The sequence below is a fragment of the Anneissia japonica genome, unplaced genomic scaffold (assembly GCF_011630105.1).
Source record: "Anneissia japonica isolate Jap-2015-1 unplaced genomic scaffold, ASM1163010v1 scaffold284953_len930413_cov181, whole genome shotgun sequence".
NCBI lineage: Eukaryota > Metazoa > Echinodermata > Crinoidea > Comatulida > Comatulidae > Anneissia > Anneissia japonica.
This window is the reverse complement of record NW_022746987.1, coordinates 199,372-224,142: the sequence shown is the minus strand read 5'-3', so window position 1 is coordinate 224,142 and position 24,771 is coordinate 199,372. Positions and strand designations below refer to the sequence as shown.

Sequence of the window (24,771 nt, the reverse complement as noted above, 5' to 3'; positions counted from 1 at the left end):
CCATATTTTTCTAGTTCAGTATATCTGTAAGTAAGTCTAACATATCTAATTCTACAAATTAAAGTAAAATAAAAACCGAGAATCCAAAAATTGTTGGACCTTATTTAAGTTAGAAATTAAAAGCTTAATTACAAATGAATACACATGGAATTTTAATGAAGCCGAAAAGAAATGAGCCAACGGAAAAGAAAAACTCTGATTTTATACAATGAGTAGGAAATAGAATTTTTAATACGGTAATTAATGCATCTAAATACAAGTAGGGTCCTATATAAGTATATAAAAAAGGGTTTTATTTATATGAGTTTTAGAATTTTTAAATCAGATTTTAGATACAAGCTTGTGTTTACTGTTTTATTAAATGGTTTTATTTGTATTTACTTTTTTATATTTTTGTTACCAAATGATCGATGACACAATAAACCACTAATAAAATTCAAAAATATGACGATACTTTTGAGGACGATCATTTCAGGCAATGCCTGAACAATTTAATAAGGCCATAGCCATTGCTAGGCCTTACGCTACATACATGTTTCGACAGATCCTACTGTCATCATCAGTGTACAAAGATTCCATATAGGCAATCTTATTTAAGCGAAGTGAAGTTTGTAATACGTCAATCTATACGTAATTCAACCGTATCAAGTTGTGAACACCAAGATCATGAATAAAAACAATGTATAATTAATGGTAGACGAAATGAAGTAAAATCAGAATGACAAAGTTAAATTAACATGGTAAAGTTGTTTGTTGAGTGAGGGCTGCTCCCATTGAATATGTAATGCCTACTTTATTTTAAGATGATGAATTGATTTCTATATTTATTTTGTAAATAATTCACAATTTTATATTATTAAAAGGCTATATTTAATGTAAAGGAGAGAATGAAAAGTTCATGTAAATCATTTCCAATTTTATACCAATATTAATTTAATTGTTTTTTAAGTTTATTAATAATATACCGTGTTGCGTAATATGTGAAAATATGTGTGAAATGGAAAGTTGAAGAAATATGTACTTGAAATAAATGTGGGTGTGACTCCCACAAAAGAGAAAAAAAATAATACAACTTAAGGCATTAGTGACAGGTGATATATATACCTTTCCACTAATCCCCCGCCCCTTGAATATAGGAAAAGTAACACAAAACGACAGCGTGTGTCTTTGGAGAGTAGGGGAGCATATGTGTTTTATTTGGGACAGCATTTGTTTTTTTGGGACAACAGCCTACATATGTTTCTGTTGGGATAAATCAGTTTTGAGGTTTGATGTACACTCTAGGTATATTGATAATCAATGTAATGCTAAGGATACGATAAGACCACCAATAACAATATGGCGTTTGTATGTTAATTATGCATAAGAGAACTCTATGGTTGTGGGGGTGGGGACGGTGGTAGTGGTGAAAGGTGATTGACCATATTTTCATTACACTAGACGAACAAAACAACTCAGACTACAATGTTTAACCAAATCAAGTCTGTGGTATATATTTTATGATCTAGCCTCATGCTGCGTGTTTTGTGCTAGCAATCCATTCATTAGAACCGGTAATATAATGTAATTGAAACAATTATATAGGCCTATTTTATCATTTATAATTTTATAATACAGTATATAATTAATAATAACAAGCCTTGTGATAATTTTGCAAATATAAACAGCTACATAAATGTCTTTAAAATATTTGCAATAATAGGTCTGTGGGGGTGGGGACGGTGGTAGTGATGAAAGGTGATTGACCATATTTTCATTACACTAGCGTCGAACAAAACAACTCAGACTACAATGTTTAACCAAATCAAGTCTGTGGTATTTATTTTATTGACCATATTTTCATTACACTAGCGTCGAACAAAACAACTCAGACTACAATGTTTAACCAAATCAAGTCTGTGGTATATATTTTATGATCTAGCCTCATGCTGCGTGTTTTGTGCTAGCAATCCATTCATTAGACCGGTAATATAATGTAATTGAAACAATTATATAGGCCTATTTTATCATTTATAATTTTATAATACAGTATATAATTAATAATAACAAGCCTTGTGATAACTTTGCAAATATAAACAGCTACATAAATGTCTTTAAAATATTTGCAATAATAAGTCTAAAAGTTGGAAGGCCTAAATAGTAAGTCTTTTAAAACTCCTTATTATTAGATATGCATTATTAAATCTTATGTGGGCGTATACATATTGTATTCAGTCAACGTAATTCCCTTCAACTATGCCGCATGGCTTATATTGCATTTTTTTATGCTAAGCACGGCGCTTATTAGAAAAAGTAACTAGGGGGTGCTCATTAATGTTAATATGATCACTATCTGTGGCGTATTTAACGTGCTGCAAGCTTATAGTGTTATTAGTTTATTAAGAAATCGCTTGTTAAATATAATAGGGATGTTTCGCAGCCTCAAGAAAGCGATAACGAATACTCATTATTGTGATACGTGCCTAAAACATTCTTGACAATATTATGCTGTACGAGTTGAATATGATCCTTCATTCATGCAAAAGGCATGAATCGCCTACGTTGTGACATATGTGTTTACGGAGGCTTTCTAAATATTTGATGACGTACTAAATCAAGCTCGTCGGTTAAACTGGCGGTAGACACTGTGTGCGCGCTAAACCGAGGATCGAGATCTCTTGGTTCCCGGTTCAATTCCCATCGCTGCTCTGTTAGTGTTTCTGCTGGAGGGCTAAAATAAGTTTCAAAAGTACACCGTCTTTCGGAGACGTTTAAGCTGTTTGTCCCGTATGCAAAATGACCCATTTACACGTTAAAGAATGCAGTACACCCTTCGGAAAAGAGTAGGGAATTGTGTCCCGGTGTACTGCCCAAGCACTACCAGGAACCCACTGGAAATAAGTTTTCTTCAGACTTAGGCCCCTATGTGCGTTATCCTTGGTGTTCACACCAAAAAAAAAGCCATCCATCGACATCCGTAACCGTATTCGTTACCGTTTTCGTAAGCTTGAGAAAACTCCCAGTGTCTCGAAAATAAAATAGAAAAATCTAAAACACATTCTAGTAATAATTTTGAAACAGGATATTACAATAATTGGATCAAAGTAGACAAATAAATTGTTTCAGAATACAAAAACACAAAAACAGAATACACGTGAAAAATATATTATTATATACATACCTCTATAATTCCGATATACCTGGGGAACATTAACAATTTATTATTTTTGGTTACTAATATGCCTAAGATTATTAAAATAATTCTAAAGACATACTATAATAATTCACCATTAAAAATAAATTAAATTATTTTAAATGTTTAATACGCTAGGTTCATTTTCTAGATTGTATATTTCTTTTGTCGTGCCATGTACGTTTTTGTATAAATAAACACACACACACACACTTTATGTATTTATGCATATGACTGAATAAAATGAACCATAAACATTGTGAGGTTCCAAATTATCAGCTGTGGCTGAATTGCCACCTTCATTAAACATTCCAAAAACGCTAAGCTCGATATTACACCTATATTTGTAATCATGAAAATGATATTTTACTTAAATGAACTGATTGCCAGTTTGCTCTCTCTTAGGATTAAACTCTGAACCAACTATTAGAGTGTTTAAACAAATTCAAAACATATTCAGGAATTAATTATACAGATCAAATGCTATAATACCCAACAAATTTCATTTTATGTTGATAACGAGTTGATCTTCATCTTTAAATAGGCCTATTGTATTCGCCACCATACTCATTTGTACAGTGATTAGGCCTACTTTCTGCGTGCTTTTCCGCTCTTTACAAATTCTTCCAGATAAGCAACAGTTGCCCGGTATCCTTGCTGTAATAACATAAAAGTACACATCATTTCGCATATTATTATTTGGTTATTTTCTTTATTGTTCGGATTTAACTAGTAAATATAAAGTAGCTAAAACCATAAATGTTGGTTTTAAAGTATATAGTGAACACTGCCCTCTATTTTCAAGCAGAATGTGATTTGATTTTATTTGATGTAATATCATAAACAAATGAAAAACAACAAATACCAATGCAAGAGGCATGAAGACATTACCTCAAAAAGAAAGGTTCTATCTTCGGCTTCGATAGCAAAGTCAGTACCATTAATGTAATACGAGTCAACTCCAACCGTACGTTTAACATCAGATGGCTAATAGACAAAAAACACAAAGCTATTGATTTAGTAATAATTCGATTAAAAATAAATAATCGTAGATTTTTATGTGGTAATCATTAAAAGATGCTGTTAAATGATATTTCTCTATGTCACACAGTACTTCACATTTCATATTTTTTCTATATTTCTCGTTAAAATGGCTGTGTTCTTTGTTTAAATACAATTTGAAAGGAGTCTTCTTCTTATCGAATCTATTCAAGAGATCATAATCTGTAGAGCCATGTCGATTTAGGTCTAAAAAATCTTCTCTTGTATAGTGAGTGGTAAAAGGATTAGTAGAAACAGTGCCGCGACGTGAACATTCCTTTCTTGACTCCTGAACGGAGTGATATACTGTCAAGACAGGCAATTCGATATATTCAATCCAGTTCAATATATTCCCGTTTTACCCCGTTTGTGTTTCAATAAATCGTATATATTAATAAGTATATAAATTTTATATGGCCTGTATAAATAATATGAAATGTTTTGCATTGCGAACATGTTTAATGTGAAACAAATGATTGTATAAGCTATAGGTCTTCGCTTAATAATATAAAAATAAGGTAAGTATAGTGTTAGTGTTTAAACCGTTATATTTATTTTTTTTTTAATCACACACACGCTTAAAATCATATTAAACGTTTTTCAAACCGAAAGTTGTTGAAAATATTTTTAAATATTTTAATTACATTAAATTGGCTCAAAAACAACTCTTGAAATTTCTAAAAAAAGAGATCTTGGACATCCAAAGTAATTAAATCCCAAACCTTACGTGAGAATTTGCTAACTAAAACAAAATAAGTAATGTAACTTTAAATGATCTGTGTCTATATGACTGGATTTTGGTGGAAATGATGAGTTACATAATATTATTCTAACAGTTTTTTTGACGAATGAAAACCTTGTCATGTGGTGTCGCGTCTGCCCATCAGATTTATCATTAAGAAAATGTCATCACCAACAGTAATGATATCATGACTTTTAAGCAGGACACTAAATGCGCCCGACAGGCGTCGGCCGACGAAATTCTATAAAGAACACAACGCCACAACATGGGCGCAACGACGGATCGTTTTTAATGATTCGCCTATCTGTTCAGACTGCCATTGACAATCGTCTCTAGCGCTCACAACGACGATCGTTCAAGTGCCAGGCTTTACCAACTATAACGAAAAGTATCAACCAAAAGTCAATGCATCACCTCAACGAATTCTCGCATAGCTTGATTGAAGACACTATTTTGCAATGCAGTCAAATAGCTTCCGAGCCCATTAATTTCCTGTCGCTTGTAACCAATGAATTCGGCCATCATATGAATTCCCTTACTCTCTACGTAATTCAAGATCTCCTTTGTGTGTATCTATCGAAAACGATGTGTAAATTGAAATTAATGATGTGTCCTATTAAGAAGTGTACTGAAGCCTGGTTAAAATCAGGCTACATGGTCGCTACAACGTTTTCAATGCAGTCCTTGCCCAAAAGCAAGGAAAACATAAGAATTTATATATTGCGACTCAATTTTGAGAGTGTAGCCATAATGAATAAACAACACGATTTAATTATCAGTACATTTTTTTTTATATATTACTTAAATGTTTCTTGTTAATTTATAGTACAATACTATTACATCATAGGCCTACAGCATAATCATGGTTTTTACTTAATTTGTCTTTATGATAATTATTAAATATTTCTTATTATTAAACTAATTTATCTCAATTTGCTGAAACAAAACTTTCAGCAACGTGATTCTGAATAAAGCTGATTCATGAAATAATACATAACAAGAAAATCATGGGTTTTTAAAAAAATATATATATCTTAAGAACCTACCACTCCATTACCGTTCTTGTCAATGTTATTAAACACTGTGTTAGCATCTTCTTTTCCGAACAATGTGAAATAATCTTCATGGGTAAATTCATCAGTATTCTATTTTGGAACGATACAAAATGTCAATGGTGTAAAAAAAAAACAAAAAAAAAAAAAACAATCATAGACATGACAACAAAAATAAACTGAAGGTATAAATATCTTTTACAGCAACAAGTAGGTCTAAGACTTCTACCATTTTCATTCTTTTCCCCATACCCATTAGTACAGAAAAAATACGAAAAATTTAAAAATATTTCGCGATGAATGTTGACTGCTTCTGCCTCATAGACTATCTGTGTTAAACTGAAAATTAGGGGCAGTAAAACCCATTGTATTAAATATAGGCACTCGCCTATGATAAGGTTTAAAGTAGTTGTGTTTTTTTTATAAAATGTATTTGTGTTCTGCTACATCGACATTTGGAATTAGACATTTCCTTACTATCGAATATTGATGGGAATTTTCAATTTCAAAATAACTGACTTAATATATTTATATGAAATACAGCATTAAACAGAATTTAATTTTGAAACAATAAAAAAAATAAAAAATGAAAAAAAAAAAAAAAAAAAAAAAAATTATAGACATAACAACAAAAATAAACTGAAGGTATAAATATCTAATATATTTTAGGGCAACAAGTAGGTCTAAGACTTCTACCATTTTCATTCTTTTCCCCATACCCATTAGTACAGAAAAAATACGAAAAATTTAAAAATATTTCGCGATGAATGTTGATTGCTTCTGCCTCATAGACTATCTGTGTTAAACTGAAAATTAGGGGCAGTAAAACCCATTGTATTAAATATAGGCACTCGCCTATGATAAGGTTTGAAGTAGTTGTGTTTTTTTTATAAAATGTATTTATGTTCTGCTTCTACATCGACATTTGGAATTACACATTTCCTTACTATCGAATATTGATGGGAATTTTCAATTTCAAAATAACTGACTTAATATATTTATATGAAATACAGCACCTCCCTAGAAGAAATGATTGAAAATATTCTATCCAGAGAGCACAAAAAATTATTAAGCGAGCCATGCTAATACTGCTCGACTGTCTGGTTATGATACTTAACATGGGACAAGAAGAAATGATCATTCTCAAATATACATAGATCAGTATCTTCCGCCGGTGTATTGATTAAAGGTGTATTGTTCTTAAAAATGACAAAAAAAAAATTATAAAATATAATTTTGAAGTTATAACTTGCTCATTATGCAGTAACATACAAATTATTAACTTGAACATAGAAATTATTGAATTAAAAAAAATAGTATGTACAGTTGTTTTTATATTGGATAAGAAAAAATATAAAAACACACTCAGTGACTGGAAGTGTTTCTACCATATTCCGCTGTTAAAATTATGAGTAAACATTGTTTAGATCCTCTGTGTTCAAGTTAGTCATTTTTATGTTAGTTCAAAATGAGCAATTTAATCTTGAATACTATTTTTATGATAGTTTTTGGTATTTTTTATGGGACAATACATCTTAACTTACACATTTCACTAAGGCTTTGAACTCTTCAATAGAAAGGCCTCCATTATTGTCTTTGTCATAAACCTCTATCACCTCGAAGAACTTGACAAACGCTGTGGTCAGTGCAACACTAGCCTCAGCAGCTGTACTCGTCCTCTGAATTATATCTTTCCGTTCTCTATTTTAAATTAATAATTAAAAATAATAATCAAATATTTGTTTAAAAAAAAATATTATTAATTATTTGAGCATAGCAATCTCTGGCCTAAAAGTCTGAAACTGCTTGTCGATTTTGTTTGTTAATTTCGTTTGCAGTCTACAGTTGTTGATTAACACCGCCGGTCTAAGCGCGAAATGTTAAGAGATTTTCAACAGGACCCAATTTTCTCTAGTCCTGTGAATAATATAATTTGAATTGATTCATTTGACAATCTGGGGTGATCGGATTATAAAACTAGATAACTTGAGCTTTGTAATCATTTATATATTTTTACAGTCAATGCAAAATTGAGTCGTCATTTTCTTTCGAAGTTAAGACTGTGACCTCCAGTCACACGAGAGGCGTAGATTACAAAACTTGCAACACGGTTGATAACTTTCAAACAACTTTATTTAAGACAAACTGCAAACCGATACCATACGGTTACCATGGAGTTGCCTTTCAGTTACCATCCGGTTTGAAGTCATTTGCGGATACGCCTGAAATAACTGAAAATTGAAGACAAATTTCTTCATCAACGACTGCCGTTCTTCACAAACAATACAGTAACTTTTGTATGTATGGAAGGCCCAATAAAAAATAAAATAATGATAATTAAACATAATTGCATAAAAAACTCAAGCCGTAATAAAGACCACGTTTGATTTGTACAGGAAAAAGGCTAAAATTAGAGTGTTTTTTAGTATACTAACTGCATTTTTACATAACTCGACAACCATAGGACGTTTTCCAAGTTTTTTCATTAAAAATCCGTTGTACCCTGTTTGGTAGTGTTGGTCGACGTTAAGCGCTTTAAGCGAATAGCAGATAGGCCTACAAAATTTAGTGTGGTTTACAGTCACGTGAGTGCGTTTATACATACGATGTAGCTCATATTTATGTGACTGAGCTTGTTAAAAATAGGGATAAAGTTTTCATTATGCTAAATGACACATATTTTAGTACTTAAAATTGTAACTTTAAAATGACACCAACATCTTTATATTCATATGAATATAATTTTCAGAATATTACCTTGCAAGTTTAGTATCTGGAACTTCAGCATATTTTCCATGATATCTCTCTTTAAATTGAATTTGCATCAGACTCGACTCACTCTCCGTGAACTTCTCACAGAAATTAAAATCAAGAAAACATAAAGTTGGCATGACGTCTAAAGCCGGACACTTACTGCGTCGTACGACGGTCGCACGACCGTCGGCCGCCAAAACCAACTCCGCTTCATTTAAGCGCTAGACGAAACGACACTGTCTGCAGTTTGTCATGGCGCTGCGTTCTCCATAGAATCGCGCCGGCCGACGACCATCGGGCGCAGTGAGTGCCGGCTAGGCTTAAATTATCAAACGATTCGTCGCTCACATCACGAACTAACACAATTAAATTCAATTGTGTTAGTTCGTGAAATAAAAAAAGCGCGTCAAAATACGCGCTGTTGTCGTTAATGACTTTTTGTGTGGTAAAGAATACAAAATTGCTTGACAACCAATACGCGCTCGATTTGACGCGCTACTGTGATTTCACGAACTAACACAATCTACTCTGATTGTGTTAGTTCGTGATGTGAGCAACGAATTAATTAGTATACTGTTAACAAAACTTATTTAAACAATAAAAGATTTTTCCGAGTATAAAACCTATCGACAACCATGAATTAACACAAACCCATGAGTTGTGGTGTATCCATTTTGACATTTTTTTTAAACTGCTTATTTTAACAGTTAGTGCTTCGATTTACACCAGGGTACTCACTAACTATTATCATTATGACAAGCATTATAATTAAAATGCTAAGCGCTTTCAATGCCTAAACTTCGTACTAAAATATATTCTCAGTCCGATTCCGTTTATATGATTGTGGAATGAAAATAAAATAAAGTAATTAATTTACGTTTTTATAATAAATATTATAATAATGATAATAATAATAAGAAAAAATAATAATAGTAAGAATAACAACAATAATTACAATACTAATAATAATAATAATAATGATAATAATAATAAATTCATGATCATAATTGATAGTGATGATTGACAGTAATTGATAATGATAACAATGTAAGAAATTATGTAAACGTTTGCAGTGATTACAATTTTAGAAATAACCCTTGAATAATATATTATCCTTATTATAGTTATTCTTTTTGTATGATGATTATCATCGTTGTTATCGTCATTACAATAGTTTTTGTGTTTCTATAAGCATTAAGTTAACTTTAAACTCAAATGACAATACTCACTAGACACACACCCAGTGTTTCTTTGTTTTTTTCTTTGAACCGTTCTTTGGTGCTATAGAGCTTGTGGATATCCTCTGCTGGCCTGAGTCGTTTAAAAAAGGTATTCTCTTCCTCCATTGACAGCCACCAACCTACAAGTAGACGATTTTTAATAGAACAGTAAGAATTTATGTAAACACATAATATCAATATTGGCCTCAGTTATTTGTAAATAAATGTCTTTTTATTGGTTATCTTAAGCTTACCTTAGACTATCAAATTTTATGGGGAAAAATATGTGTGATATGCCCATATTTGGACATGATGCCATTTTACATCCAAATATGGGCATACCACAGTTGATTGTCACATACAATTTGATGGGGTGTACAAAGACAAATATCAAACTAACGACTGATTGCTGAATTTTATCAAAAGTAAGGTAATAAAAGGAGAAAATAGACTATTTTGTGAAATAGTGGAACTTTTTAATAAAAGGAGAAAATAGACTATTTTGCGAAATAGTGGAACTTTTTGTCTAAATTTATTGTATAATAATAATAATAATAATAATAATAATAATAATAATAATAATAATAATAACGATGATGATTATGAAAATGATAATAATAATAATAGTAGACACACAAAAGTAGACCTATAATAATAATGATAATGATAATGATAATATTAATAATTAGTAGGCTATGAAAGTGAATTCTTACCGAGCCACGGCTTATAAGAGTGGAGCCCTATATAATACAGTACAGAAATATACTGACTGCACAATAATAATTTTCATGCTTGAAAAATGTGTAAAATAAGAAAAAAATAAGAAAATGTTAAGCATGAAATCGGCAAAAAGCTAAGAACACTGAGCCTGGGCAAAAGTTTACTGGTTCTTATAAAAAAAAAAGTGTTGGCTATTAATAGTAATAATTACTCTTCCCTGTTTTGCTTATGTATTAATGTTTTCGACAAGCCTTATGACGAGGACAAACAGCTTTCAGCAGGCGAAGTTTCTCATTTACGCTACAACTATTATGTTGAAGAATAGAGCCATACCGTCATATACATGTATAGGGAAATTACACAACAGCCCACCATCAACGTATATATCTTCCTGGCCTCTCAGGTTGTACTTCACGGCACACAGAAGAGCTGGCGGTCAGAAAAAAAACACATTAGAAATTACACAATACATTAAAATATGAAGGAAATGTATTTTGGAAGTATATCCTGGTTTAATATTTCTTGACACTTTTAACTACATACCACATACCAACAGACAAACGTAAAAAATTCAACCTTGAATGATCATTATCCAGGGCCGGCGGAACGTTTTTCAAAGTGGAGAATGGGCACTAGTAAGATGAATGGGAATATGAATTGGTTCAAATTTAGGGGGTGGGGGCCAACATATTTTCTAAGAACGCCAAAAAGGAAGGGGGGGTGGAGGGGAGGTCCGGGAAAATTTTGATTCCTATCGAGATAGCGGGAAATGAGCTTTCCCAAATTTGAGCTGGTGTCTTTTAATGACTTTAAAGACTTTAAAAGTCCTTCAAAATTCAAGATTTTTCACCTCTTGAAAACGGTCAGGCAAACTTTCTCATTCTTATTACAGTAAATAGGTATGTTATGTGTATATACATACATAAACAAATTAGTAGTTGCATACATGTTATTTTTCCCATGAATCGGTAAACTAAGAGAAAGGGGGATTCAGGGGTTCTCCCCCGGGAAAATCTTGATTCCTAGATGGCGGGAAATGAGCTTTACCGACTTCTGAGGTGTCTTTTTATGACGTTTAAGTTCTTCGAAAGTCAAGGTTTTCCCCTCTTGAAAAACGATTCCATGAATCAATGAACCCCAAAGAGAAAGCGGGGTTCGGATTTTTCGCGGGAAAATGTTGATTTCTAAATGGCGGGAAATGAGCTTCCCGACATTTTTTAATGGCTTTTAAGTTGTTCAAAATTCAAGGGTTTTCCCTCTTGAAAACGGTCAGGTAAATTTTTCTCATTCTTATTACAGTAAAATACCGGTAGGCCTTATGTGTATATCATTACAAAAATTGAGTGATTGCATACGTATTCTTATTACATGAATCGATAAATCCCAAAAAGGAAAGGTGGGGGGGGGGGGGTCCTACCTCAGAAAAATTTTGATTCCTGAATCCTGAATGGGAAAAATGAGCTTTCCCGAATTCTGAGGTGTCTTTTAATGATTTTTAAGTTCTTAATATTCAAGGTTTTCCCCTATTGAAAACGATTCAATGAATCGATTAACCCCCAAAGAGAAAGGGGTCCGGGTTACCCCCGGAAAAATCTCGATTTCTAGATGGCGGAAAATGAGCTTTCTGAACTTCTGAAATATCTTTTAGATTTTAAGTTCTTCAAAATCAGGGAACAGTGTTCACTGTTCCCTGTTCAAAATTCAAGGTTCCCCTCTTGAAAACGATTCTGAATCAATGATCCCCAAAGAGAAAGGCTGGTTCAGGTTCTCCCCGGGAAAATGTTGATTTCTAAATGGCGGGAAATGAGCTTCTTCTGAAGTGTCTTTTAATGAATTTTAAGTTCTTCAAATTTCAAGGTTTTCCCCCTTGTTGAACGCTCAGGTAAATTTGTTTCATTCTTATTACAGTAAATAGGCCTATTATGTGTGTACCGGTATACATACTAATGCATACGTATATTTTTTTTCCATGAATCGACGAAACCCCAAAAATAAAGGGGGTCTGGGGTCCTCCTCCGAGACAATGTTAATTCCTAGATGGCGGGAAATGAGCTTTCCCACTTCTAATTTTGTATTCAAATGTCTTTATTCTTTATTCAGATAAAAATATAAATAAAAAAAATACAAACAGAAAGGCAAAAGACTGTATATGAGTGTATTACAATAAGTGCTTAAAAAGATTAAAAAACAGAACACCAAAATTCAAGAAATTCACAACACAAACATAAAAAAGAAGCAATGGATAAAAAGCACAGCACCAGACATAGAACCAAATTAAAATGATAAAATGGAAGAAATAAAAAAAGGTATATTAAAACACAATATTAAAAACTGAATTTTCTAATTCTAACAAATCACGTGGGTATATAATTCTTTTCTTTATTTCACAAGGAAGGGGGGGGTCAGGACCCCTGGTCCGCCAGATTCGCCAATGTGAATTGGAAGGAATATCTAACTCGGTCGGGGGACTGGATAAACATTCTTTTTCCCCTCCCTCTCCTCCTTCCCTCTTTCTTTTCTTGCATTTCTTTCCGTTCATACAAAAATCTCCATAGACATTATATATTTTCTGCCCAAAATATGGGGGGGGGGAGGGAGGGGGCTGGGCCATGTTAACGTTCGGATTATTACAAATGTAGGCCATTGTTCCAAGAAAAATACCAATAAAATATCAAAAATATTTGTTTAAATAAACTTGCTTATTTTTAAGTAACATATAATTATCAACTTTAAATTAGTTTTTTGTTGTTGTTGTTGTTTATCCATATTATTATTAATTTTACCTGTCGTGTGAAAAACGATGATAAAACTCATTATTTTTTAATCAATTATTCTGAAATATGGAATGATATTCACTTCCTGTTATCGAACACTATGATCTATGTTGTTAAGTTTTTCAGGCCGATAGTTTTCAGATCGTAGCATATATTGATGACCTCTGTTTTGCATCGTGTCCATAGGCTTTCAAATAAGTGTAATTATAATTATAGATGATTGTTTGTCATTTTCAGGGGACATTACATCCTCAACGTTGTGGTTTGTGGTTTCACATGCCACATAACAGAAGCGTTAAGTATTCGAACTTCAATGATTAATCATTGGAAAACCAATCAAACGTGTCTTTGGCTTTAGAACCTTTCTAATATTTACGATTAAATACGTACATATCAATATATAAATTGTAAACCTGAATTCAAACCCGGGATTTTCTCTGCTGTCTATGGAGATGCCTAAACCATCTGCCCACCACCCCCCCCCCCATAGTAGGCCAACACAACACCAGTATTAGATGCACATACGAGAAACAGTGTATATATAGTTCTATATATATACACACATCTAGATATAATATTCAAATCAAGACTTACCTGGTAAGGACATGCTCATCCTCAGTGCAACAATTATCGGCAGATCTGGCGTGGTTTTCACGTGGCAGTATTCAGCTGTCATAAGGTTAAGATTGGTAGCAACACAGCACAACTCTATGCCAGTAGTCTCATACAGCTGTTGAAAGAAAATAACCCTTTTTCTGTTATTTTATGTTTGTTGTTTTTCGTACCGTATGTATTTAAATATTTCTTATATTTTTCTTTTACAATGATGTGTATCAGAAAAAAGAAAGGCATTCACAAATGCTACTTCATATTAAAACTTGTTTTGATACAGTATGAAGTTTATATCCTTCCTAAAACTAAAAAATTACTAAATTTAGTTTTATTATTTAAGGTTCTGTAGACTTGCATGGACAGAACTCGTAAAGATGAAAATCGTGTGGAAATTTAAAATGGCCCAACAAGCGAAACTGAGTTTATTTTTTGCTACTGTATAATTTGTCCTATTAAGGACCTGTATCTTAAATGAAAGCTAATTTAATTTTATACACGATATTATTCTTTCTAGGCCCGTTACCACCTGGCCCGTTGATAACCGGCCTTTTACCACCCGGCCTGTTTCCACCCGGCCTTTTGCCTCCTGGCCTTTTGCCATTGTCACCCTAGGCCTGTTACCACCGTAGACCTGTTGCCACCCGGCTTGTTGCCACCAATGCATTTTGCCACCAGGCCTTTTGCCCCTAGGCTCGTTGCCACCTGGCGTTTTGACACCGGGTCCGTTGCCACACTAGGCCTTTTGCCACCCGGCCTGTTGCAACCCTAGGACCGTTGCCACCCATAATTGTATTTATTCTCGGAAATTTCACTTTCGGCATTTTTGCCACAACATGTGCACTGAAGGATGAATGGATTGATTGCTTTGATAAAGTTAAATACATAATTTAAACAAGTCAATTCTTTGCGGTTATAAAATCATATGCGTGAAGAAGTCCTAATTAGCGTATGATGTTTTTAATAGTTGTATTCAGATGTATGGTATGCGTGTGTGTATGTATGTATTTATTCTGTCTTCGAGTATATATTTAGTTAGGTGAATGAGTGGTGTGTTTATTTTCTAATGTGAGTATAGTTTTTTTCCCTTTTTTTTAAACAATTTTTAATCAATTAAAACACATGAAGTGTTATAAAATGAAAGGTGCTCATTCATCGACGGATATGACTCTATAATTTATTATATCTTTCGGTGTATTTCTTTTTTGGTCAACAAAAAATAACATTTGGTGGTATATTAACCAATATGAAGAAGATGGGTGGGGAAATCTCCAACTGAACAAAATTTGGTCAGTTGAACCATGGACATTTCCCCCAATGAAGGCCAAGCAAATTAGGGTTAAGGACCTATATATACCGTGAACAATAGCCCTTGTGGTATAAACGGTCGGAAGGGTTGGTGTTACAGTATTTTTGTAGTGTTGCACTAAAGATGAGAATTATCAGTTTTAATCTAGATCTACTAATATTTATCCTAAACCTTATTTCTCATGAGAAATTATAGTTTGTAATAAAGCGTCCTTAAACCAATAATTTTAAAGGAAATGTGTGCCATAAAATTAACGGCAACGGGCATGGGTGGCAACAGGCCTAGGGTGGCAAAAGACAAGTGGTAAAATGCAGGGTGGCAACGGGCCTAGGCTGGCGAAAGGTAGTGTGGCAGAAGGGGTTGCAAAAGGCCGGGTGGCAACGGGCCGGGCGGCAAATGCCGGGTGGCAACGGCCAGGGTGGCAACGTGCCGGAACCCGATAAGTGATACTTACACGAAACAATACTACTGTATTATATTTTATTGTCAAAGACACGAGGTACAAGAGTTTCGGACATGTATGGTATGGTATAGTATGGTATGGTTAAAAATCAAAATATAGGCCTCTGTTGAAATAACAACATAAATTATGATTGTTAATTATCATGAACGTCTATCTTACCTGTCTAAACGTAAGTTGGCCATTTCCAGAATAATCTTCTATATTTTCTTGTAACCACTTAGTGTAGCCACTGGCCGGGTGCCAACCGTAATCAGCCTTTAAGTTTGAATACAGACTAAAGATACCCCATCGTGCATCTGCCATGACAGGAATATCTGGCTGTCATTGACTGATAAACAGTTGACTAAATACGCTGCTGACATACTGTACTCTTTCAGAGAGATATCGGACTGGCGCTTTACAATTGATTTATAATTTAGTGTCATTATTACTTAACTTAATTTACATACATGCTACTTATATATTATGTTATTCGAGTGGTGTGAACTTGTGCTTGGCGTAGGGGACGCCAGTATTTTAGGGCCTATTACGCCATTAAGTTACGACAGTCATGCACCAATGGTTTTGAACCTAATCAGGATTTGACCAATCACATAAGCTTAGATGCAAACAGGACATAAAATGCAAGATTACAAATTGTTTGTATTTCTCGCGAATAAATTAGGCAGCCTTACCACACGTTAATGACCCAGTCTGGACAACTCGCAGTTACGCAGGGATAACCGTATGCTTGGCGTTAGTTACCCCAGGTGTATCTGAGGTCTGAACGTAGCCAAATAGTATAAATGGAAAGAAGTCCGACTCTTGAATTTTTTTTTTTTTTGGAACCCGATCCATTCCATCGAAAAATTAGATCTTTAATTAATATGTAGGACGCCCGCTAACTCGTGGTAGTCCAGCATCGCTCCATTTCGTAAGTCAAGCCCCTTTCTCTTCTGTACTCTTTGTTTTTACCTAGTAACATTTTCTGAATTTTACGTCTTGCTTGCTCCACTTCCACTAATAGCTGGAATGGTGAAAGTCCAAGTGCAACGAAACACGCCGTAAGTGCTCCTAAACTCGTTCCAGCCAGTCGCTTGATGTTGGGCAAAATGCCAACATCCTGAAGAACCTTAAATTCAAAGCAAATAATTTGATATTTATTTCATGAGTATAAAATAATGATTGAAAATCAGTCAATTAGAACCACAGAAACCATTTGTCACCCATCCGTCCATCAGTGGTATAACAGTATAAACAGATAGGTAGATGAAAGGAAGGTTGATATTATATTAGGCTTAATACCGTACCGGAAGTTCTGTATAATGTATTCTATATTCTTTTGTGTTCTCTGGTTGTATTGAAAAAATAAAAGGGAAGATCAATTCCATCTAACAATTTACTTTATAATACATTTATAACAACCTTTTTGTAGAATCATAAACACGTTTTTATAATGCAATTTTCAGACTAAACATTGAAAATGTTGCTCTGCAACGTTGTGTTAATGTTATTTTTAATATAATCTAGGCACAACGTTCACAGCGATTTTCTTCTGTTGTATGAAGTTATGGGTAATGCAATAATTTAAATAATAACTATTTTATAAATAATAAAATTAACAAATTATAGATAAAGGTAACCCAGTGTACTTTAACTAGTTATGCTACTCTAACATCCTTATGTTTTCCCTATTGCTTCGGAGGTATCGTTTTCGTTTGCTCTACCTCTAAAGGCCAACTCAGACAGCGTCGGCCGACGCAGCCCGACGCGATTTGTTGTCGCGTCGGGTCTGTGTGAGTTGAACGCAGACGCGATGGTGTGCGTCGGGGGCAGTCGCGTAGTAGAATATCTGTCTCTTATACACATCGCGTAGTAGAATATTAAACGTGTTTAATATTTCTCACGACGGCTTAAGACTGTCCCCGACGATAAATCGGGTCGGGCTGCGTCGGCCGACGCTGTCTGAGTTGGCCTTAAACGCTCCGAGATTTCACTACCAAATGTGGTTTTCCTCGCAAAGCCGATGATCGTCGGGTCTAATGCGGTCTATGACGGTAAGGCAAGCCTGCTCGTGACTGACGCTGCGAGTCTTAACAGCAGTGATGGATCATTCGACACTATTTCTACCCCTCCTGTTTACTCCTACACTTTTGGAGTCCTTAGCAGGTCGGCTTTATCCACCAGAACCAGAGCCATAAGGGCCTATATCTACCGTTTTCAATCAAGTTAGGACGCGAAAAGTCTAGTGATAATGCTAACGTATTATGTATGAATACATTTGTAGGTAGAAATAGCAGTCTATTGTCAATCTGTTGCCCTGGTTCTTAATTGTTGTAATGTTTGACAATTTCCAATTCTACATTTTATGTATATTGAAATATTATATTTAATGAAATAGGCCTGTTCTGCTACCAACAACCATAACAAAGAAGTTGAAATAAATCAGTTGTATAATCGTAGAAGAGAATCATTAATGGCCACTAAGCGCAAAAGTACTGTAGACGAGAGACAGACGTGGCACTGTAATAATCTCTCGCTCCTTACCAGAAATAATGGTGTCCCTCCTTGCCGGAGTATTAGCTAATGCTGGCAAATATGGGTAAATACAGAACAACTAGGAAATAGGTGTGGTATTCACAGGCAAAAAGAGGAAGTATGTTAAATACAGATTTCCTCCCTTCTTTCCTCTATTTCATATGTGAACCCGGATGCAAGCTTTCAAAAATGACGTTTCACATCAGTATTGCGAATGCATCAAGAAGTCAACCAATAAATTGATTGCATACAGAGAGAGAAAAAAAAAGCAAAAATAAAAACAAATAATATTATATGCTTTATAAAGTATAATGAATATATAAACTGATGAAAACAATTAATCAGTGGGAAATCTAGGAGAGAAAATACATAGAAAAAATACTGGGGGAATATAGCCGGGGAAATAGCAGGGGTAAATTACAGTACTTAATATTTGACGTTTGTTGATAGTAGTTGTTTAACATTTTTTTTAGAACTAAGTGGGTTTCCCCTACTTAAAAACTCGTTGTGTTTATAGCTTGCATACAAATCTAACTTGTACATTTTCATCTTGTATAATAGGAGCCCTGTTCACATGTGTGATCGCTCTTTAAATGTTGTTAGTGGACATTTTCTTTTACATTTCATAATAATAATACATTTACAGAAAATCAACAATTCACTGTACCCTGAGGTAAATAGACCTTTAGATAACAAGAAAAAAAAAACCCTTGTTTCTCTCAGAGTACAGACATTTTTCTGTGGAACAAAATCCCATTTATTTAAATAATTATCAAAATTAATTATAGATACATTATAAAATTCATGACCAAATACATTAAAAATAACAAGGCTTCTGTTCATTTGACGTAGTATTAGCTGATGCAAGCAAATGATGATGGGTATATACGTAGACCGATAAGGAAATGAGGTGTGATATTCACAGGCCGAAAGAACAAGTATGTTAAATAGGAATTTCCTGTTTCTTTCCCTTTATTTTGCGTGCACCCTTTGAACTTTTTTAAATAACATTTCTACAATTTGTCTTTAGGCTTCATCAGAATTGTGAATGCATCAAGAAGTCAATCTATCATGATGTTATGCCTTATAAACTACAATGATAAACTGATGAAAACCAATCGCTGGGGAAACTAAGATGAAAGATACATCGGTTTCTATTTTAAGTACAAATTGATGACGTTTGATAGAATATCGGCTACTTCTTTATCTTGAGAGCAGGTACCCTGATTTAATCTCGTATAATTATTTAAAAATCATAAGGTGATTAGCAACGCGAACAGTGCTATCCAACGACCGGTGGCCATGCGCTTAAAATGTAACACGCTGTGAATTATTACTTTCTATCCACAGTTAAGGCCTCTGAATATTTATTTTCAACTTAATATTATTTCTTTCACTTGAATAAAAGCTTGTAAAAAACAGAATTTGTTTACATACCGTTAATATTTACAAAGAAAAAAAATGTTATTTGAAAATATCAGAAAAAACAACGTAAATAGCAAACATCAAGAATAGTCAAAATCAGTAGAAAGAATAGGTTTTTTTAATCCACTCTTCTGTTTTTATTTACAATTTTATTCTTAATAAACATCAATATTTTTTTTAAATTTCGAAATGTTCAAAAAAAACATTTTTATACACCTCCATAAGCCTTGTTATAAGGGTTTATAAACATATCTTTGGCGTTTGTTTTTTAGAAAACAGTAGATCGATATAATATAAACGTAATTACTCCTCACGTGTACTATAAATTTAATGTAAAATTTTAACGTAAAAATAGCAAATACAATATTTAAAGGAGGTAGCAGTTTCAGCATCTTCCCCCACTACGCATTAATGCTAGAGTAGGTCTCCTATGTGGCTATAAATTTAATATGCATTCAGTACGCAAGATAATATGCATATAATATCAAAATGTAATAAGTTTTCTCTCTGGCGTAGAGATTATAATCGCCTATAACGTTGTATTATTGCAACACAAAGTTCAGATTAGTATCTATTTACAAAATGACCTCTGGGTTATTAATCATATATAGATCTATCAAGCGGAATAACGACGAGTCGTGGAGGCCCGGCCAAGGGGAAAAAATGTCGTGGTATTTCGGTATGATTCTGTCGAAAAAAGGTCATTGCTGGAATTAAAAATTGCTTTTAGTACTAATTATAAAATCGGCATTGTGGTTCGAAAAAACGACTATTTTCCAGACACATACAAGCTGTATTTTTTTTTATAATACGCTAATTAATAGTAATAGGTAGGCCTATTTCTAATTTACCTGTTTAAAATGTATCCAAAATGCATTCATTCAGTCGAAGAAGCATCATGGAGCCTCATATAATTACATTGTTTATTTGCTTCTTTTTGAGCGTCTTTCTACGGGACATACCAAGGGACCAGATCGTGTATCAGTATGTGTTACTGGGTAGTAGTAAAACATATATCGAGGCTGGGCCCCAAGAACGCACTTAGGCGCTAGTCAGCTGATCTATCATTGTTTGTCAAATAAAAGATGCTGGTAATGATGCTAAATTATGAAACGTGATACCACTTTCGGTAATATTTTTCCAGCTGATTATTTTTATTATTAAAACCTCTTGATGTCATTCACCTGACTCAAAACAATTTATAAACAAAATACTGGTACGTTAAGTAAGTCTTGTTATTAAGCCTATAGGTCAAATTCTGACAAGAATTACTTCATAATCCTAAGTTGTACGAATAGTTATTATAATCTATTGCCAAGACACGCTCTAATATTATTATAATAATATGGGATTTTCTTCTAATCAACTGTATATTTGCTGAGATAAACCACACTGTATATCAAAATTCAACAGCTATCCATGGGCTTAGAGTTGTGAACGTAAAAAGAATTCCAGATTTCTGGTGAAGTACTACAACAGTAGTACTCAATTAAAATTCTTGTTGATGAAATCTTTGGACAACAACAGGCTTCTGTTTAATAACTGTTTAAATAACGTAAACTGTTTGCCCGGAATAAGACCAATGTAGGCCTACGTAGATTTATATTTCAAACATTAATTTATAATATCAGGCTTATGTATTTTGTTTAATATTTTACTTGACAAATTTTGTTTTGCATAGACATAATAAAAAAAATAACTACTATTTGACAAAGATGTACAAATATTTTCATAATAAAAATTTGTCCCACTGGTATTCTAAAACCAATATCAAGTTTCCGCTGGTTTATTTATTAATGGAGCTACCGTATTAGTATGAATATGACCCTTTTTGAAGTTATGGATGTTAATTAAAACCCGTCTAACACATAGTAGCACTGTCTTTAGTCTGTTGTTCAAATCACTATAAGGCTGGTTTTTAGCTTGATTAAAATGATTTTGCTCTAGGACAGATATTATAATTCTGAATGAAGCTACATTAACATCGAATCAAAACCAAAACTTTGACCGCGTTTCCGATGCGATAAAACGCCAGCCTCACTATTCTTAAACATTGACTCGATTTTCTGATCGGTTCTGTAGGCTTTCCGAATTCACAAATTCGTATTCGGTGTTAATGAAACTTTAAGTATTACCTGCAAAGATCCTGTATAAGCAAATAGCCGATTACCACCACCTCCAAATATGAGATTGCGAAATGGATATTCATATTTGGCAAGGTCTCTCACATTTTCTACAAGGTCATCTGGGATCTTGATGTCCGAAACATCAACACCTCGCAATGCAGACAAACCTTCTTGGTCCAGCTCTCGAGCCTTTGGTTTTGTTTTCGGCATACTGTACCCAATCGCTATCTCTATTCAAAGAATACAACCACAAAACACGATTTGAGCAGAATAACAGCCAGTGTAAAATGGTATTTTCGAGTGAACAGGAAAAGAAATCGTTGACGAAAAAGCACTTATGCTGCCAAAAAAGAAGCACTTATGCCGGAATCTGTTTATAAATATTAGTTCATTTTTATCACCCGTATATTTATGTTTTCGAATTCTAATGGAGTACTGCGGTGCTCAAAGCACAAAATCATGTGATTCCTATTTTATCTATAAGTTAAATATTAAAATTATTTTTTTTGTAATAGAACAATGGTGTTAACATAGTAACCATAACAGTATTGAATATTCACTGCTATCTGCCTGTCAGTCAGTGTGTCTTTCTGTCTGTCTGTCTGTCTGTTAGCAGGATTAGGCAAAAAACTAATGAATGGATCATTATACAATTTTGTGGAATGGTATATAATAATCAAAGAAAGACCCCTTTCAATTTTCGGAAGAATAGGTCAAAGGACAAGGCCAAAGTTCCGGAAATCCGATTTTCTTTACCCTCGAACATAAGAAAATAATGGAATCGCCCCTCGCATTCAGGCAGCACTCAAGAAAACAATAGGCCTGAATAGGGCAATTCCATTATTTTCTTGAGGGTAGGCTGCAGCACTCAAGAAAATAATGTGGCTGAATGTGACGGGCGATTCCATTATTTCATTGAAGGTACGGTTTCGCCCATCATACACGGCCTGTGTATTTTTGGTACTGTATTCAAGCATAAGGCGACGGTATCCACTTTATGAAGTGACTGCCTTAGTTATAGAACTGTATTGTACGGTGTGCCTTTGTATCTGTGTTTTTGAATGTCAATAGTCAGACCAAACATAATTATATGAGCTGATATCAGGAACATTACCAATTGTTACACATAGATAGAACGCCCATATTTTGGAGTAATTATTAACATTGTTTAAAAATTATACGACACTCTTACATTAAAAGTTACTTAATCATGTTGACTCATACCAATCAGTTATCGTTTTTATTATTATTATTATTATTATTATTATTAGTATTATTATTAGGCCTATTTAATAGAATATACTCTATTCTTGGCCAAATTAGTAACAGTTTAACAAAAATAAATAATTGTGAATAATACTATGGTATAATACATAATTATTCTGAATATTTAAGCAATGCAGCCATTATAATTTGATTTTGAGACATACAAACGCGTTAACTTATTTTATGTTCACATTTAATCGTTACATAATATTATTGTTTAATGGTTTCAGGTTCAGACAACGCTCAATTACTATTAGCAACCAATTTAGTTGACATAATTATAATTAAGTGTATGGTCCAGGCCTAATGTATTCTATTAAGGGCTGTACATAATAGAACACTCATACTATCAAGCAGTTAGGATCAACATAAATGTATTGTTGTTTCTAATAATAAAAACACATAGGCCTACATACAGAAATGTTTATAGTTTATTTTTTATATAAATGCTATAAAAATGTAAGGCATTACAAATGCACATAGAATAAGTATTTAGATTCAGTTTGTTATTATAATAATGGACTCTAATATTATGTTATTCACCGGTATGCCCTTAAGCGAAGTAATTCATCAAAATGATTGATTGGGTTAAATTTTCAAAACTAAACAGTTTGGTAATCTAGGAAACAACAGTAATTATTATTGCCTCAATGAACCAATTTCTCCATCAAATTATACTAGAGTGAGTTTTCAAAGTACATCTTGCTGGGCAAGGCCTATGTCACAAAAAAAAAAGATACAAGATAACCTTACTGTCAAATTAAAATTTAAAGTCTCTTCTCATGTCAACTCAGGCCTAATTAAATATAATATACAATAACCAACAGTGTAAAACACGATACGTTGATGGGGCTAGGTATGCAGGTGTTGAAGTACCTCAGGGACAGGCTAGATTTACAAAATGAACTTTGGAGGTATTGACATAAAATGTGTGCCTCAAATTAATGATGCTCTTTAAACAATCATCGTTAAGTTATTTAAATCTAACCCGTTTTTAAAGTTTGGTTTGCAATGTAAACGCGTTTGGAGCAACCCTGTTGAACGCTGTTCCATTCATAAGTCTAGGCTATGAATCACATATTGACGCGTATTAACGTATGCCAATGTTTGCTGACGGTGACATGAGCTGGTGTACAAAAGCTTTGACAGAGCTTGTAAATTAGTTTGTCTTTTTACATCAAAAATAATTGTTCTTCTTTATAGCTTGCAAATTGTTAAAGAGCACAAATTCAGGCTCTATGCATTTAAAGACAGTTTGGTAATAACACTCAGCGATGGCACAATGTACACATTAAATACACGTTGAAACATCAACACTTGTACGTGTGGAATATTCCAGATATTATTTGACGTATCACATGCATAAGTTACACTTAAAGATAAAATCAAGTGCAATACATTAACATGTGCTTAGAAAACGCCCTCACCCCTAACTTAAACCAACTTAAACCAAAGATCTTATAAACACAAGATAGCGTTCTCCGCGATTTACGCGTGCAAATTCTGTAATAAGGCATGAATGGCGCCCTCTTGCTAAAAAGGAAACTTTTGACCTTTGACCGCTATGACCATACCTTACTG

The 24,771-nt window shown here is 33.5% G+C and overlaps 1 protein-coding gene across 1 annotated transcript; it reads right to left on the bottom strand.

The window, feature by feature from the left end:
* Positions 1 to 1,794: 1,794 nt before the first annotated feature.
* On the bottom strand, positions 1,795 to 22,302 carry LOC117120370. Its single transcript, XM_033265412.1, has 12 exons — positions 21,934 to 22,302; positions 16,811 to 16,967; positions 16,016 to 16,152; positions 14,070 to 14,205; positions 11,035 to 11,130; positions 9,991 to 10,121; positions 8,765 to 8,856; positions 7,552 to 7,708; positions 6,002 to 6,100; positions 5,370 to 5,528; positions 4,064 to 4,159; positions 1,795 to 3,829 (listed from the first exon to the last, which is right to left on the bottom strand). Exons 1-12 carry the CDS (start codon positions 22,132 to 22,134, stop codon positions 3,761 to 3,763), a joined length of 1,530 nt encoding a protein of 509 aa, XP_033121303.1. The 5' UTR covers positions 22,135 to 22,302; the 3' UTR covers positions 1,795 to 3,760.
* Between the last annotated feature and the right edge of the window lie 2,469 nt (positions 22,303 to 24,771).

Bases quoted from the DNA above. Each gene is read 5' to 3' on its own strand.
- LOC117120370 (XM_033265412.1), bottom strand. From the start codon at position 22,134: ATGCCGAAAACAAAACCAAAGGCTCGAGAGCTGGACCAAGAAGGTTTG. The intron at 16,968-21,933 runs GTAATACTTAAA...TTTGAATTTAAG, and splicing joins CTTATACAGGATCTTTGCAG to GTTCTTCAGGATGTTGGCAT. The intron at 11,131-14,069 runs GTAAGTCTTGAT...TCTGACCGCCAG, and splicing joins GATGAGCATGTCCTTACCAG to CTCTTCTGTGTGCCGTGAAG.